Below are 16,035 nucleotides of genomic sequence, written 5' to 3' on the forward strand. Positions count from 1 at the left end.
AATAACATATAATTTATACAGTATCTAAAGTTACAGTACCTTCAAAAATGAATGAGTGAAGAATAATCATCACAGAAATTGTGCAAAGTACATTTCCGCATTATTGCTCAATGATTATTTTACTTACACTCTGGAACCAAACGGGACAGAGAAGGCATGAAGATTTCTGAGCTGCACTACAATTATCACAAAACTTGAACTGCTGCGATCATATCTATTAAGATAAGATGACAGTGTGAGGCAGTTTGCTACAAGCTTCTAAATATAAATAAATGTTACCCATTTGCTTATTACTTTACCTAAGTCCTATTTGCACCTGGGCAGCCTCTAAAATTGTTGCATCATCTTCACTATATACAGCATCTTCAGTTTCATTTGGTCTACATCAGATAAGCAAATAATTGGATACAAAGGTAAGAAAATCAGTTAACTTTCAATTATTATAGATGAATTAAAAAAAAACCCTCAAAGCTTTCCATCAAACATATGTAACTGAATCACCCATCTGTAGCACAACTGTGAATTTCAGCATTTGTACTACAACAGCATAGTTTTAAGACCAGACACTTCAGTGTCTGACTTAGGAAAGTCCTCGGGCCAGCTCTTTAAAGAGGTCAGAACTAACAGGCATGAATGCAACAATGGTGATCAGACATGTACAGCAGACATATTGAGGGATACAGAAAAATAATATCCTGGGAACTAAAGAGATGAAGGAACATCTGGCTACACCTGGTCTCAGTAGCAAATGTCCAGTCTATCTGGCAGGCTGGGGCACTGCCTAATGAGGAGGATTCTATATAAAAAATTAGAACAAAACAGAGATGTAAAATCGCTTTTAATTAGGTAACTGGTTAAACGTTAAGTTTAACTGTTTAAATGTGGGTGGGTAGGGAGTGGTCCCCATGCCACAGGCAGGGTCTGCTCCAGCCCATCTGCTTCTGGCCCCGCGTTGTGCTGCTGGCTCCCAGCCCACAGCCCCGCACGAGGCTGCTGATTCTTAGTCTGCACAGGCTGGGAGCTGGTGGCCTTGTGAGGCTGGAGCAGCCTTCTACCTGCAGTGGGCTGCAGGTGGGGTCTGCTCCCCAGGAACAGTCTTCCATTAAGCAACTGGTTACCCGTTCACATCCCTAAAACAAAACCGCTCCTGAAGAACCTGTATTGACAAGTACTGGAGCACTAAGCTCTCCAGCCTTGAGGCTGAATACTACTCTGGCATTAAAAAGAATTTCAGAGAGCAAGAAACAGAGGGAATGATCAAGTCACAATGTTACAAAATGATTTTCACATACTGGAAATTGAGCGGCTCTTTGAGGAAGGACATAGCATTAATGAGAATCATTGATTGTAAGACCAAGAGCGACCACTGTGACTGTCTAGTTTAGTTCATTCATGGCCAGTGGGCGAGGCAGGAAGTGGCATTGCAGTCCGCGCCACTTCCTGCCGCTCCCATTGTCCGCAAACGGTGATCCGTGGCCAATAAGAACTGCGATCACCTGGTACCTGCTGAAGTGCAGGTAAACACAATGATGGTAGCCTGCCAGGAACTGATCGTGGAGGGCTGCCATTTTTTTTTTTTTTTTTTACCAGTGCCATAGTTCCTGCTTATTGACATTCTGCTTGTTGCAACTGTGACAAGCTACACAAGGTATGCTCTTGTGACCTATATGGACTGAGACCAAACAGGCAGACTCCATGACCGCCACATGCAGCAGCACAAATCACTGCACATGAGTTTAATCACAAGCTGAGTATTACCTGTGTAAGTTTAATTCCACAGGAACCTTGCATTAGAGAGGGACCAAGAAAATAGTGGTAAGGCCTGATGTGAAATAGGCTTAGGTTAGGCCTTAAAAGTTCTGGCTGAAGTATAAACTCATAGCTTTAGCACAGGACTCACTAGTGTGGATACACATGAGATGGATGTTCTGGTATGATCTGAGTTCAGAATGGTAGAAATGTTATTAGCTTTTCTAGACTCTGTTTAATCTGCAAGGTTTTTTATACTTTTTAATTTGAGAAAGTGTGAATCTACTCAAAGTTTTACCAGAATTTAATGAATCCCCATGCCCTCTACAACATGATAATGTACCTTCATTTGGCCAGTATGGAAGGCTATTGTGGCTGCTGCTGAAACATTTGAAAGAGGAACACTAAGCTTATGTCTACACTACAGCCCAGATAAAGGCTCTGAGATCGATTTACCAGCAGTCAATTTAGCGGGTCTAATTAAGACCCACCAAATCAACTACAGGTTGCTTTACAATTGATCCCTCTAACTCTATGCCAAATGAGAAAAGTAAGGGAAGTCAATGGGAGAGTTTCGCCGATTGACTCTCCATAGTGTAAATCCCGCAGTAACGCAATCTGAAGTATGTCGATTCCAGCTATGTAATTCACGTAGCTGAGGTCAATTTAGCATGATAGTGTAGATGTAGCCTACATAACATCTAAAAAATACACATTAAGTTCATCCCCCACTTGCTCCAACTTCTTAATATGAGGAACATGTAGAAGTTGAGGTGAAAACTGAAAATACTAGAGACTCCTGATAGTCTGCTTATTTTTGTAATATTCTTCAAATTCTATTATCTATTCTAAAATTTATTTATTGCTCTAAGGAATCTATAGTTTACATATTACACTTCTGCTTTGGATATACCTTTATCAAGAGAAATGGAATTAACAAAACCACTATAGTTAAGCAATAGGGCGAAATGAAAAGTCCTAAAACAATTTTAATCTAAACTTCAAGTATAGTAGTACTGGTGGTCCATTTTATAACGTGCATGTTGCTTAATATTTTTAAAAAGTAAATATTTTATTAAACAGGCAGTCCCCGGGTTTCGTACAAGATAGGGACTATAGGTTTGTTCTTAAGTTGAATCTCTATGCAAGTCGGAACTGGCGTCAGCCGCTGCTGAAAATGATTAGTTTCAACCGCGGCTGAATCTGGACGCCAGTTCTGACTTACATACAGATTCAACTTAAGAAACCCAGGCATCCCCAAGTCAGCTGCTGCTGAAACTGATCAGCGGCTGATTCCAGGAAGCCTCGAGCAGAGCAACTCTGCCTCGGGCTTCCTGTAGTCAGCCGCTGGTCAGTTTCAGCAGCGGCTGACTTGGGGACGCCTGGGGCAGAGCAGCTGGGGTGCTGCTGGGTTGGTCCGGAGTGGCGCTGCGGGACCAACCCGGCAGCCCCCAGCTGCTCTCCCCCAGGAGTAGGCAAGAAAAGCCTGGTCCTGCTGGGGGGGGGGGGGGGGCACTAGCTGCACCCCCCCCCCCCCAGCAGACCAGGGAGAGACGGAGCAAAGCCGCAGAGCACGCGGGCAGCAGGACAGTCCAGGTGCGCCGCACTGTCCCACTACTGGCGTGCTCCGAGGCTTTGCTCCCCATCTCCCTGGTCTGCTGGTCAGCCGGACAGCCCGGGCGCACTTGAGCTGTTCCCCTGCGGGCGTGCTCCACGGCTTTGCTCCCCGTCTCCCTGGTCTGCAGGGAGACGGGGAGCAAAGCCTTGGAGCATGCCTGCAGCGGGACAACCCAGGTGCGCCTTTGCAAAGCCGCGGGGGAAGCCGGCGGCGGGACAGCCCAGGCGCGCCTGGGGTACCCGGCTGCCCGAGCCCCACCGCGGCTTTGCTCCGCGTCTTCCTGGTCTACAGACCAGGGAGACACGGAGCAGCTTTTCTCGCCCCGGAGTACACGGGCGGCGGGACCGCAAGGTCCCGCAGTCCGTATCCTTCGGGGCGAGAAAAGCCGCGTTCGTAACTGCGGATCCGACATAAGTCGGATCCGCGTAAGTCGGGGACTGCCTGTACTTTCTAAATTATTCTGCAAATGGGTGAATGGGCAGGACAGAAATCTGCTAATTTCAGTTAAAAAGTCACACAGTTTCTTAAACCTACTGTTTTACAGAAGCTTCATATACACCACTGTCTCCAGCCACAGACTCATCAGACACTGCGGCAGATACACAAGTTGCTTTCTCCTCAAGTAGCTGACTTACTGCTCTTCTTGGTAAGTCGACACCTAAGCAAGGGAGAAGAATAAAAATTAGTACTAGACAATTATCAGCAGGATTACTGCACAGCCTAGAACACTGAAAAGTTGAAAATGATGACCCCTTAGCTCAATTTCATGGAGTAATTCTGTTTCACCCCCCTGAACAGATACAGGATGTATTACTATCGTCGTATATTCTAGTTAGGGATTTACATATCTAAACTGATGAGCTTGAAAATGTATGACCATCATTCCCTTCCCAAACAAGGCTTCTCTTACCGTTATTAATCTTTAACTTGAACTTTGAACTTACATTTCCAGCTTTAAATTCTTACTGTTATAAAATTCCAGCACTACACAAAATCAATGCTGATAACTATGGTTTATATTAAATATACAGAAATGAAATAGAAGCTTCAGGATTTCTCCTCAGCAAACTCTTATTTGGTTTAGCAAAGGAATGATTCATATTATCAGCAACAACTTTTTACACTAGAGAACCTTTAGCATCAGCTACCACTTGATTTTAACCTCCAAGTCATATTCATATGCTAGTGTCCTGCAGTGAATACACAGCATTCACTTGACAGGATCATTTTGCCACGTAATAAGTTGCAGGCCTATGGAGGTTTTTTTTTAATCTGCAAAGTATATTGGTATGCATTACACACACACCCTGAGTCATGACTTTACATCTTGTTAAGAAGTTAAAATTTTAAGGCTTCCGATTAGATGATTGATCGCTAAATTTCTGCTTTTATTTGTGGCAGGAGGGATGCTTTTTCCTTGATGAAGTGCTGCCCCCTCCACTCATGTGAGGAGTGAAGGTGATGACAGGATTTATTGATTACCCCCAGAAATAACCATGGCAGCCTGACATTGACTTTGACAATGAGAGAGACTGAATGTGCAAGAATGTCATGGTTATTCCAAGCTGGTTGCTGCAGGGAGAGGCTTGTCCAGGACAGTAAATATATACATATTTCTGCTACACAGAAGAGCCTACAAGAGACAAGTACAGAGTCACTTTATCTGAAGAGAAGTTTTGTATTGTAATAAGTAGCACTGGTAGCACCATCTATAGTTAACTTTATTGGCTTTCTATTATACAACCCTATTTTCAGTTGCTTACAATACTTTAAACCATTTAAGTTGAAATTTTCCATGTAAGATGTCTGCCTCAGATGCAATTTTTTGGAAAGTTTCATCTAAAAGAGAGACTTCCAAAGCTGAAATTAAGGGAAAAATGGCTTTGCCCATATTCAGAAACTTCTTATAACCAATTCATTGAGGAACTCTAATACTTTGGTGCTCTGGAGCATTAACTTGAATATGGTGTGCAGGGGGAGGTGTCATGGTGTTGCTGCTTTGTGAAAATCCACATGAATTAGACCAAATGAAAAGGCTATAAAAAAGACTGCAGTTTGCACATGATATTGTTAAAATTTGGCAGCTAAATCTTAAAATGCTTCACCACCAATGGGAGTTTTCCCCTCAGCATAGTTAATCTGAGTCTGCGAGAGGCAATAGCTATGTTGATGGGAGAGCTTCTCCCATCAACTTAGTACTTTCTACACCCATGGTTAAGTCAGTATAAATGCAATGGTCAGAAGAGTATATTTTTCACACCCCTGAGCAACAGAGTCATATTAATAGAAGTTTTAGTCTAGACCTGGTCTCAGACTATTCCAGCTGTAGTGAGAAAACCCTATCCTGACATGGCCCATCCTCACATTGCTACTTAGCATGCTCTATCCCAGGGCTGAGCAGAATGCTCCCTACAATTGCTCCTGCCAACCACAGGTGTCCTATAGACAACAGCCTTATTCATTACACAGCCCTGATATTTTTCCAGAGCACCAGTCATCCTGTGAACCGAATGAGGCAAGGATTCTCTGGAAAAAAAATGTACATGATCATGTAATGAAAGACTAACATAATACAGACACGCAAAGGGGCTAAGTTAATTGTATCTGGCATTTCCAAACTTTTGAGTGCTTGATGTTACAACCTTAATGCATTTTTAATGAAAACTTTTAAATATACTTTTTGTTTTCCATTTATACACGTGACACTATATATATCAATAATAGGAAATTTCAGCATAAGGATTAACTCCATCTGTTGCTTTTTTTAAAATGTAAATGTTTTTAGAATTAAAGGTACAGCGGCGCTATCAAGAACAACGAGAAGTCCTGTAGCACCTTACAGACTAACAGATTTATTTAGGCATAACATTTCAGAGGCAAAATCCATGCAATCAGATGCACAGAGTGGAAATCACAGAGTTAGGGATACATATTTGGGCATATAAATTGGGGACCACCATGTATATCCCTGCCCCTGTGATTTCCACTCCATGCATCTGACAAAGTGGTTTTAACCCACAAAAGCTTATGCCCAAATACATTTGTTAGTCTTTAATGTGCCACAGTCCTTCTCATTATTTTTGCAGATACAGACTAACATGGTACTCCTCTGAGATTATCAGGAACGATAGCTACAATTAACAGCTTTTTTCTGCAGACCTGTATCACCCCTTCAAAACATTTGAAGCTTCATTTCTTCAGATCAGCAAAACCAGGCCCCCTGAATATTTCAGGAGTCACTGTATGCCCGCCTTCCACACCTGTCTCTTCATTCCCACCACACACTTGGATTTTGTGAACAGTTCGAGCACTGAAAATAATATAACATTAGTTGTTACAACTAAGTGGTATTTTTAAAAAATTGGTTGTGACTGATCTGGCCACTGATGAACTGAATTGAATTTATTTCTCCCTATCTTACATGAGATGTTGAGAGGCTTCTGAAGTAGAGAGAACAGTAAGTTCCATCACACTGAAAAGGCACAGGACAGCAAGTAGTAAAGATAATGTCAAGCTCTAATGTTGCATTTCACAGATACAGAATATGTGGCCTTTACCACTTGTCTACACAGGAAAACTGTGGCGCAGCCAACCAGCCAACCAACCAAAACAACCAACCAACCAAGGTGAGAATTTAAAGCACAATAAGTACTGCACCAGCTCCTTATATGGGCACCCTTACTCCGCACTAAGAATGCCTGCATGTGGGTTAGCTTAATTCACTAATTCTGCAATAGCTATTTATCGGAGTAGAAAAGTTCTTAGTCAACTTCTGGTATCTCTTTCTGTGCATAATTAAAGGAGACAAAAGGAAGTCCCCAAGTATACTGAGCACCTGATGCAGTCCCCTGCTGGCTCCCCATGCTGTGAACTGGAAAGTACTGAAATTCTTAGCACAATAGAACCATTCAAAAAGATGTTGCAATATATTCATTCACATAAAATAGAAAGAATTAAAATATCTTTCCTTTTTAAAAAAGTATTATTTTGGGTGTTTTATCCAGGTGCTCCTTGCTGGTAATGTCCACACACAAATGACAGGGTCTGTGGCCCCAGTTTTCACATTTGGGCATATAAATTGGGCACCACTGCATTATGCATTTGGACAACAAAATTAGTACTTAGATGCCTAAATACTTATGGACAGGCAATTAAATGTCAACTTAGGGGCTGAAATGTTTAATTAGGAACCAACTGGCTCACCATGTTGGCTAAGTGTTCTTTTAGAAAAATACAAGCAATTGAAAATTTACATAATTTTGGTTCACAATAACTAGCAGATGGGAGGGGAAGAATGGTAAGAAAACAGCATTCATAGACCTAACATATGTAATAATAGAATTTATGTAACCTACTATATATTTGAGATAGACAAACTGTTCAAGAACTCCTCCTAAAAGGTAGGGGCTAGGAACATCAAATTTGGTATACAACTTCCTCTTATCAAAATGTAAAGCAAGGTAAGGGTTTGACTGTATCAGGAAAATGGGATGTGCCTAGAATGGGATTGCTTCTCATAAAACCATACAAAAAAAGAGACAATCAACGGACAAATGAAAGGAGATGGCTGGCGGTATGCTCTCCTCCTACTGTATCCAGGACTGCCCCAGACCCGAACCTTGCATATCTGAGGCACCCTTTAGAAGGGAGGGGCCTGAAGCTCTCCCCTTTCTCCTGATTTGTATCAGGGACATTTCTGGCTGTTCCTTTTCATCAGCAAGCGAGGAGAAAGTGCAGTTTGCTGCATTCCTTTACTCTGGGTGGGAAGCACAGGCTGCAGACAAGCTGTTCAATTTGTTCTGATTCCCTGTTTTAAAAAATATAATCATCCAAATAAAGCATATACATTTTCCTTTTATTTTCCAAATCATCCCGCCCACAAAGCCAACTTTAATTGAGTGAAGGACCCAAACACCAGATAAATGTGCAAGTTAATGATATTTGAAGATTTATGTTTGTACCTAACGCCAAAATAGGGTAATTATTATTCTACAACACTGAATGGGGAGTGATACAATTGCTGTTTTTCAGGGCTAACCCAACAACTATTTACCAGTGATAACAAGGACACATCCATACATGCAGATTAGTAGAATATGTCTGAGGGAAAGCAGAATATGAATCCTGGAAATTATATCCCCAGTACAAAAAGACCACTGTGCTCATGTTTATATCTTCCTATCTGAACATCACTTAGGGTGATGGATTTGATCTCTTGGAAGAATGTGAATGAAAGGGACAATAACTTGCTTACACAGACTTTCAACAATGTAAACCTTAGGTATATTGAGGCCCGGGGAGGGAGCGAGGAAGAGGGCAACTGCTCCGGGGCATGGAGCTTCCCAGCTGCTGTTGCAACTACTGCACCAGCAGCTGGAGCCCCAGGCTCTTTAAGTCACCACTGGAGCCCTATATGGCGTGCTCTGGGAAGTGTTGAGGGTTGCCTGGGGTAGGCAAAGTATGCGCCCAGTAGTGGCAAGGCTGCCTATAGGAAACTATCCCCAGCTTCACCCCTTCCACCTAAGGCCACACCCCTTCCAGGAGCATGTGTTGGGCCCCTTACCACCTTGCCCAGGGGCCAGCGAGACTGTCAGTCACACTGTGTTGAGGTTTATTTTTTGTGTTACTTATTTTTCTATAGTCTTTTAAAAATACAATATATCTGAGAGCATTTATCTGTCTGTGAGTGTGTCTGTCTGTTCAAGAAACTCCTCCTAAATGGTAAGAGTTAGGATCACCCAATTTGGTATACAGCTTTCTCTTATCCTAACTTAAAGCAAGATAAGAGTTTGGTTGTGCCAGGGTAATGGTATGTTCCTGGAATGGGACTGTTTCTCATAAAACAGAAAGGGAAAGGGAGGGCTCTGCTATATAATAACTACATAGGGGCAGCTGGGGATATGCATGGAAAGCAATGCCAGGTAAATCTTCTAGCCATTAATAAAACTTGTTTTTAAAAACAAGAAAAATGCTGCCCTTTTAAAAACCATGCTCTATGTTTCAGCTCAGAAATGCCCTCACACAGCTGGGCCTGCGAGACACGCGAGTCTCTAAATCTAAATCTGCACTAAAAGGCAAGGATGGGAGGGTGCTCTCCCAAGGAAAGTGTGCTGAGGACAATTAAAGTAAGTAACACAGGACACACCAACACTGAGGGAAGCTGTAATTTTTAAGTAGGGAAAACACACGCACGCACGCAATTTGATTTAGCTGGTATGCTAATAATATCTGTGGTGACTTGGGTGTCCACAAAAGGTCCAGGATAGGACTGCACTCAGACTGGCTAACCTGTCCCACTGCCTGTGTGCACTACCACAGCTACACTGCTATATCCCCAAGCTGGAAATTACACCTCTAGTTCCAAGTGGGAATCTGCCCATATATATTGAAGAATAATAGTTACAGGTGATTTATAACTGATGATCTTATGACTAAGGCCTGGGACTCAAGAGACTCTGGCTTGTGTTCCTAGCTCTCCCACATAGTAGGGATGTGAATGGTTAATCAGTTAACAGATAAGCCTCACTCTTAACAGGTGAGACTTACCTGTTCACTGGTAGGAGCAGAAGCAGCTCCCACAGCTGACAGAGCAGCCCCTGTCTGTAGCAGGCCAGACCTGGCCCTCTGGCCCCCATGGCTGCTCTGGGGACTGGAGTGCCCCTCCCCTCCCCACCTTTCACTCAGCCTTCCCTCATGCTGCTGCCTCTGATAGAGACAGGTGGGAGCCAGAACTCATGGGGAGCTGGCTTTTAAGTCAGTTCCCCACGAGCACCAGCTCCTGCAGAGCTGCCTACCCCTCCAACTCCCTGTGCTTTCCAGAGGCAGCAGTGCGGGGGGGGGGGGCGGGGGCGGGAAGAGGAGGAGGAAGATGTTTCTATGGGAGCTAGAGTTTGTCTGAGCCTGCTTAAAAGCTCCAGCTCCCTCCTGCTTCCCCCACGCTGCTGTCTCTGATACAGAGGCAGCAGCGCTGGGGGTGGGGGAGCCTTGCATGTAACTGTGAAGGTTAGCTGATGAGCCCAGGCTCATCGGTCAACTGTTTAAGGGTTCAAACTAGCACATCCCTAATGTGTATGAGATCTTCTCCTAAGTCTCAGAGTACAAAGTAACAAAAGCAGTAAGGAAGAAACCCAAGCAGCACAGCAACTTAACATTTTGGCCAGAAGATGGCAGGGCAATACTGTACATCAAAGATAACTCTCCCCTATCAAACTTAAACAAGCAGAGCTCTTCATACAGAACTGAAAACAAACATATTACAGGTTGGACCTTATTGGTCCAACACCCTTGGGACTTGACCAGTCCCAAACAGGGGAAGCCAGGGCTCTCCAAGTCAGGCTTCCTTCCTGGGGCTGCTGGCTCCTCTGCCATCAGCCTCCCAGACAACTCCAACCCCCTCTCCTGCTCTCAGCACCCAGGGCTTTCTGGTCCAGAGATTATGGATGTTGCCAGACCAGAGATTCACCAACCAGAGAGGTTCGACTTAAACAGCCAATACAGTGGATATTGAATCCCAACTATTAATTTGCTCAGTAATGCAACTGCATGCTAATTGCCTCTCTCTGTTTTTCTATTTTTTAATTCTTCTTGGAAAAATTTCCTGGGCCTCAAAATCACAACACAGTATGATTGGTGTCTTGCAAAAGAAGACTATAGATCCCGATGCTTGTAAAAAATCCTCAGAGTGCAGGAATATTAGTGTTTGGATAGCTTCAGCCTGGACATTTTTTGAGTAGATTTCCACAACTTGTTTTTTTTAAACCAATAAACAAAGAACAATTGAATATTTTCAGGTTAAATTAACTGAAAGGGAGTTGTACTACTGATTTCAGTGTCAGAACTGTAGTTAATAATTTTTGTCCGTTACAGAGAGGTTTGAGATTACAATTATTTCTTTACCTGCATTTCCTTCACGTAAAGTTGACAAAGGCTGCCTAACACTTTCATTGAGATCTTTTTCATCTGTAAGAACTTGTGACGTTGCTCTGGCTTCAGAGTCCAATGACATTCGGTTCTCACAGAGACTAATGCCTGCAAAATCACCAGGCAATTCACAGTCTTCAAAGTCTGTTATGAGATGGTGCAGGGGGGACTCTTGGGCAGACACTGAAAATGCCCCATCTAAAACCAAAGGAGACCCTGGCGGGGACAAGGAAGAAAGGGAAGATCTTGAAGATAGCGATGTCACAGATTTGGGTGGCTCAGTCAATTTTGGAGCATGGCCTGCTGCCAAAGATCCAGAAGAGTCATTGTAACGCAGTCTCCCATGGGACTTGACCACTTCATTTTCATGAATAGTAGTGATGGGCCCAGAAGGAATGTAACCACACTTTTCTTGCAATATGTAGTCAAGTTTATACTGATAGTCCAAGTCTGTTATTTGATCGCCTTGGTTATAATAGAGTTCCGTGGAGCTGAGAGAGTTTAGTGACCCCCTGCTGGATGTGTTGAGAGATCCCCGACTGGATGCCAGAGATCCCAGGCTGCTCCCTGAAGACATGGATAACGTGCTGGCAGAGAGGCTGCAAAGAAAGCACAAACACTCCATTATGTTGTTAGTCTACTATAGACATGACCACCCGCACACAGTAGTAAATGAGGCCTGAAGGGATACACTCAGAGACCACACGAGGGATGCTATCCCTATAGCAGTGACAATAGGTACTTAAATTAATCCCTGTCAGGGCAGTGAATTTGTCTTTAAATCCTCTGTTCAGTAGGTAGCCCTCTGTCAGGACTATAAAAATCACAATATTGTCATATCCAATAACGTAATGTCATAAAATAAGACTTAAAAATAATGAATTATGGGGCAAAATGTTGCTGTGGTTGTCTCTGGAACAAACATTTTATTTCTGGAAAAAAGAAATTAATTGAAAAGGAAAAAGGTCAGAACAAACTGTTTACATTAATGTTTATGAAGATGTACATGCAACGGTAATAAAAGCGGATGTTTGTGCAGTCAAGGTTATAGATGCAGTCATACCTAAAGAATCCAAAGGATTTTCATTAGGAACAAGAGAGTTCTGAAGACACCTGATGTACTGAAGATGGTTGCTAACCATTGTTTTTCTTCGAAGCAAGAAAATGTTTTGCTGTTTGCCTGATTATAAAACATGCAAAAAAAAATCTATTCTTGTACACTTAGTGAAGTTACATAGATATAGCAGATTTGTACAGATTCTGATTACTAGAAGAAACTGCACCTATGTGCCTTGGCAGAGTTTTCAAACAAACTTGTTTCAGTCTCCATCTAGCAGAAAATCTAAGACTGAAGTCCAGACATAATCAGTTCTGCTGCACCACGGCTGAAAACAAGTCTTGATGTTTTCTTTCTCTGTGCATCTGAAAAAGTGGTTTTTACCCATGAAAGCTTATGCCCAAATAAATCGGTTAGTCTTTAGGTGCCACAGGACTCCTTGTTGCTTTTGCAGATACAGACTAACACGGCTACGTCTCTGAGTCTTATTAAAATGTAATGTAAAATGCAGCCTTACCTTTTAAGCTGTGAATGCAAATAAGTAGTTAACTTCGTAGTTTCTTCAAGTTTCTGAACTAACTCTTTTCTTCTCTCTTCCAATTTCAACCTGGAAAAAGAACCATAGTCAAGCATATAATAACATTATAAAATACATAAGAGACAAAGTAAATATGAAAGAGTATTTTATAGATAAGAAACAAAACTAAGTCTTCCTGCTCCTGCTTAAAACCTTTCCTTACACCTTTACTTGTCATTGCTAATCAATTCTGACTCTGCTTTGTCTCACCCTAGCGTTCAACTCCATTGTACATCCTAAGATTCTAAGCAATTTATAATAGAGAGACTGAAATGTAAGGCACCACACAAACTTGAGTCATCAGACAAATAATAAATAGGACCTGTATATACACTGTACTGAGAAAAATATAATGCATGCACAAAAAAATGGAGGTAGCAGCTTGGAAAACATCCATAACTTAAAAAGTGTAAAAAGCTGTATCTGCAGCATTTTAGCAAGCTGTATACTGGCTGTTTCAATAATTCCATCAAAAACCACATGGAAATCACACAGGAAAGCAAATACTAGTATAAATTCTGAACATTTAAGAACAGAGGGATGTAAATTAGGCACTTTGATTGCAAATGAAGCCGGGATTTGAATTTCCCATGCTTCATTTGTATAATCACGTCATGGCGCTCTTTCGAAAAAGTGCTATTTCGAAAGTAAAACCTCATTCTAGACGGGTTTTTTCGAAAAGGGAAGGCTTTTTCGAAAAATCCTGTAAACCTCATTTTTTTAGCCTTCCCTTTTTGAAAAAACCATGTCTAGACCACAGTTTTACTTTCGAAATAGAGCTTTTTCAAAAGAGCTCCACTACGTGATTATGTAAATGAAGCACGGGAAATTCAAATCCTGGCTTCATTTGCAATTTCAAAGTGCCTAATTTACATCCCTCTGTCAAAAGCCTAAGTTCTGTGGTGCACTCTTACATACTGCTGTTAGAAACTGGAATCAAGCTGAGTCCATTTGGACATCGGATGCTTCATAAATGGATATAGAAAAATATCTGATATCCAAAACTGTATCCAAGTTAAAAGTAATTTCAGATTCAGTGATGCTGGATAGTATCTAGGAATCCAGGACACACAGTACTGCATCCCAAACATTCGAGTCTTTGTTTCATAGAGCCACAGAAATTAGAAATAAGACACCCCTATTAGGTCATCCAGCTCATCTTCATCTCAATGTAGAGTATATATTTGTCCAGTCTAGCTCTAAAGATTCAAGACTGAAACTTCTCAATTTCTTCTGGTTGACAATATAACAGTCTGACACATCTGTCAGAAAAGCTCTTCTGACACAGACTCCTGTTCAGAATGTTACCTTACCATTTATTTATACCTCCATACATAATGCTAGATAAATTATTCTCCCTTGCTGGAGTTAATCAATGCCCTTCCAATAGCTGTGGATTATTATGTTTCCCATTCACCATTGCTCAGTCAACTTGCACACAACATTTCTCAAGCACTTGATCTGAATAACAAATATCAGCCATTTTTAAAAAGAAGTTTTAGGCTTATTTCAGATTTTTTTCCCTTTACACTCCTCACTTGGTACCAGCACAAACAAACAAAGGTTCAAATGCAGAGAACACATTCAAATATACTATTTTTGCATGAAAAACAGATTATTACATGTAGAGGATTACCTATACTAAGCCTCTTTTGTGGCACAGATACCGCTAGGGCAGAGGTGGGCAATAATTTTTGTTGGGGGGGGGCCACTTCCTGAATTTTGGTACATAGTCGCCAGCAGGCTCAAGGCCCCTCAGAAGGGATGGAGGTGGGGATAACTGAGGCAGACAGAGAGTGTGAGTGTGAAAGAGACAGTGTGTGAGAGACACAGACTGACACAGTTTGAGTGTGTGCGGCTGTGTGTATGTCACAGTGACTGTGCGTGGCACAGAGACAGTATGGCACAGATTGAGTGTGTGAGACAGTGACACAGTGTATGTGCTGGATGCTGCTGGGTAAGCTTCTGAGAGAAGCTGCCTGCTATCTCTAAGAGAGGGAAAGCCGTCCCGCTCTGTAGCTTCCCCCCTTCCCCTGCTCTTCACTCCTCTGAGTCACCATCCATGCTCCAGATAGGAGCAACTCCGCGGTGTGCCCGTCTCCCCCCCCCCATCCCTGCTCTGCAAAGCTGCGGTACAGGGGCACACCCTGACTTCAGCTCTCCCCCCACCTCTGCACAGCTAGCAGGAAAATCCTGGGAGCAGCTCAGCTGCAACATGGAGCAAGGTGGGGGATGGGCAGCTGAACACACGCTGCGGATTATAAGAAATGCTTGGAGGGCCTGAATTGCCTCCCCCAGCCTGATTTTGCCCACCTTTGTGGTAGGGAGAGGTTGCAGCCCCAATTCAGCAATTAGGGTTGTCAGGTGTCTAGTTTTAACTGGACAGTCTAGTATTGGAGCTTACTGTTCGGGAAACAAATTGAGAAAATATAAACGAGAAAATATAAATGTCCGGTATTTTCTAAATAAGATGTCATGTAAAGTGTGTCCAGTATTTTTCTTGAAACTATCTGGCAACCCTATCAGCAATATGTTTAAGCACATCCTTGTTCAGTAAAGCACTTAAGGTGAAGCCTAACTTTAAACAGACGCTGAGCAGGAATGGCCCCATTTAGTGTCTTCACTATTGCTGCCGATAAGCTCCCACCTTTTCTGCTGCTTGCCATCCTTTATGATTTCGGAGACTCTCTTTCCTATTTTTGCCATTCTGCAATTTTTCATTTCTTTCTGGTTATTTAAATATAATTTCTTCTGTTTCTCTCTCCCCAGGCAATGTTAATCTTTGGTTAATATTTTTGTGACTTTTTAAAGGTGCCTTTTCCCCTTCCCTTATGGCGGAAGCAACTAGGTAAGGAAGGTGGTGCTAAACTTTGTAAATTCTGAGTTACCAGCAACAATGAAGTCTAGAGAACATGGGATAAGAAACCTTTCACTCTGACAAGTGTCCTCTACTCATATACTTCTATTTCTGTTAGCAAGGCTGTATAATTGTCTGAAAATGAAATTTCCTCTAAATCAATCTACTGGTACTTATTCTATAATTTCTCTAGATACTATGTTTCATGTAATTCAGTCAGTAAAAACAGCATTTGACTAATCTGATATAATTTCACT

General features: G+C 42.3%; 1 protein-coding gene across 1 annotated transcript in view; it reads right to left on the reverse strand.

The window, feature by feature from the left end:
• Positions 1–16,035, reverse strand: part of WWC2 (WW and C2 domain containing 2) — a 187,006-nt gene that overhangs the window by 32,030 nt on the left and 138,941 nt on the right. The window contains exons 10-14 of the mRNA XM_006130157.3: positions 12,862–12,951; positions 11,264–11,886; positions 3,902–4,025; positions 300–380; positions 128–214 (exon numbers count right to left, since the gene is read on the reverse strand). Of these exons, the coding sequence (XP_006130219.3) occupies positions 128–214; positions 300–380; positions 3,902–4,025; positions 11,264–11,886; positions 12,862–12,951 (1,005 nt within the window). The remainder of the gene's footprint in view (positions 1–127; positions 215–299; positions 381–3,901; positions 4,026–11,263; positions 11,887–12,861; positions 12,952–16,035) is intronic.

Source organism: Pelodiscus sinensis, chromosome 4 (genome assembly GCF_052426305.1).
Source record: "Pelodiscus sinensis isolate ZL-2025 chromosome 4, ASM5242630v1, whole genome shotgun sequence".
In the NCBI taxonomy this organism is placed as follows: domain Eukaryota; kingdom Metazoa; phylum Chordata; order Testudines; family Trionychidae; genus Pelodiscus; species Pelodiscus sinensis.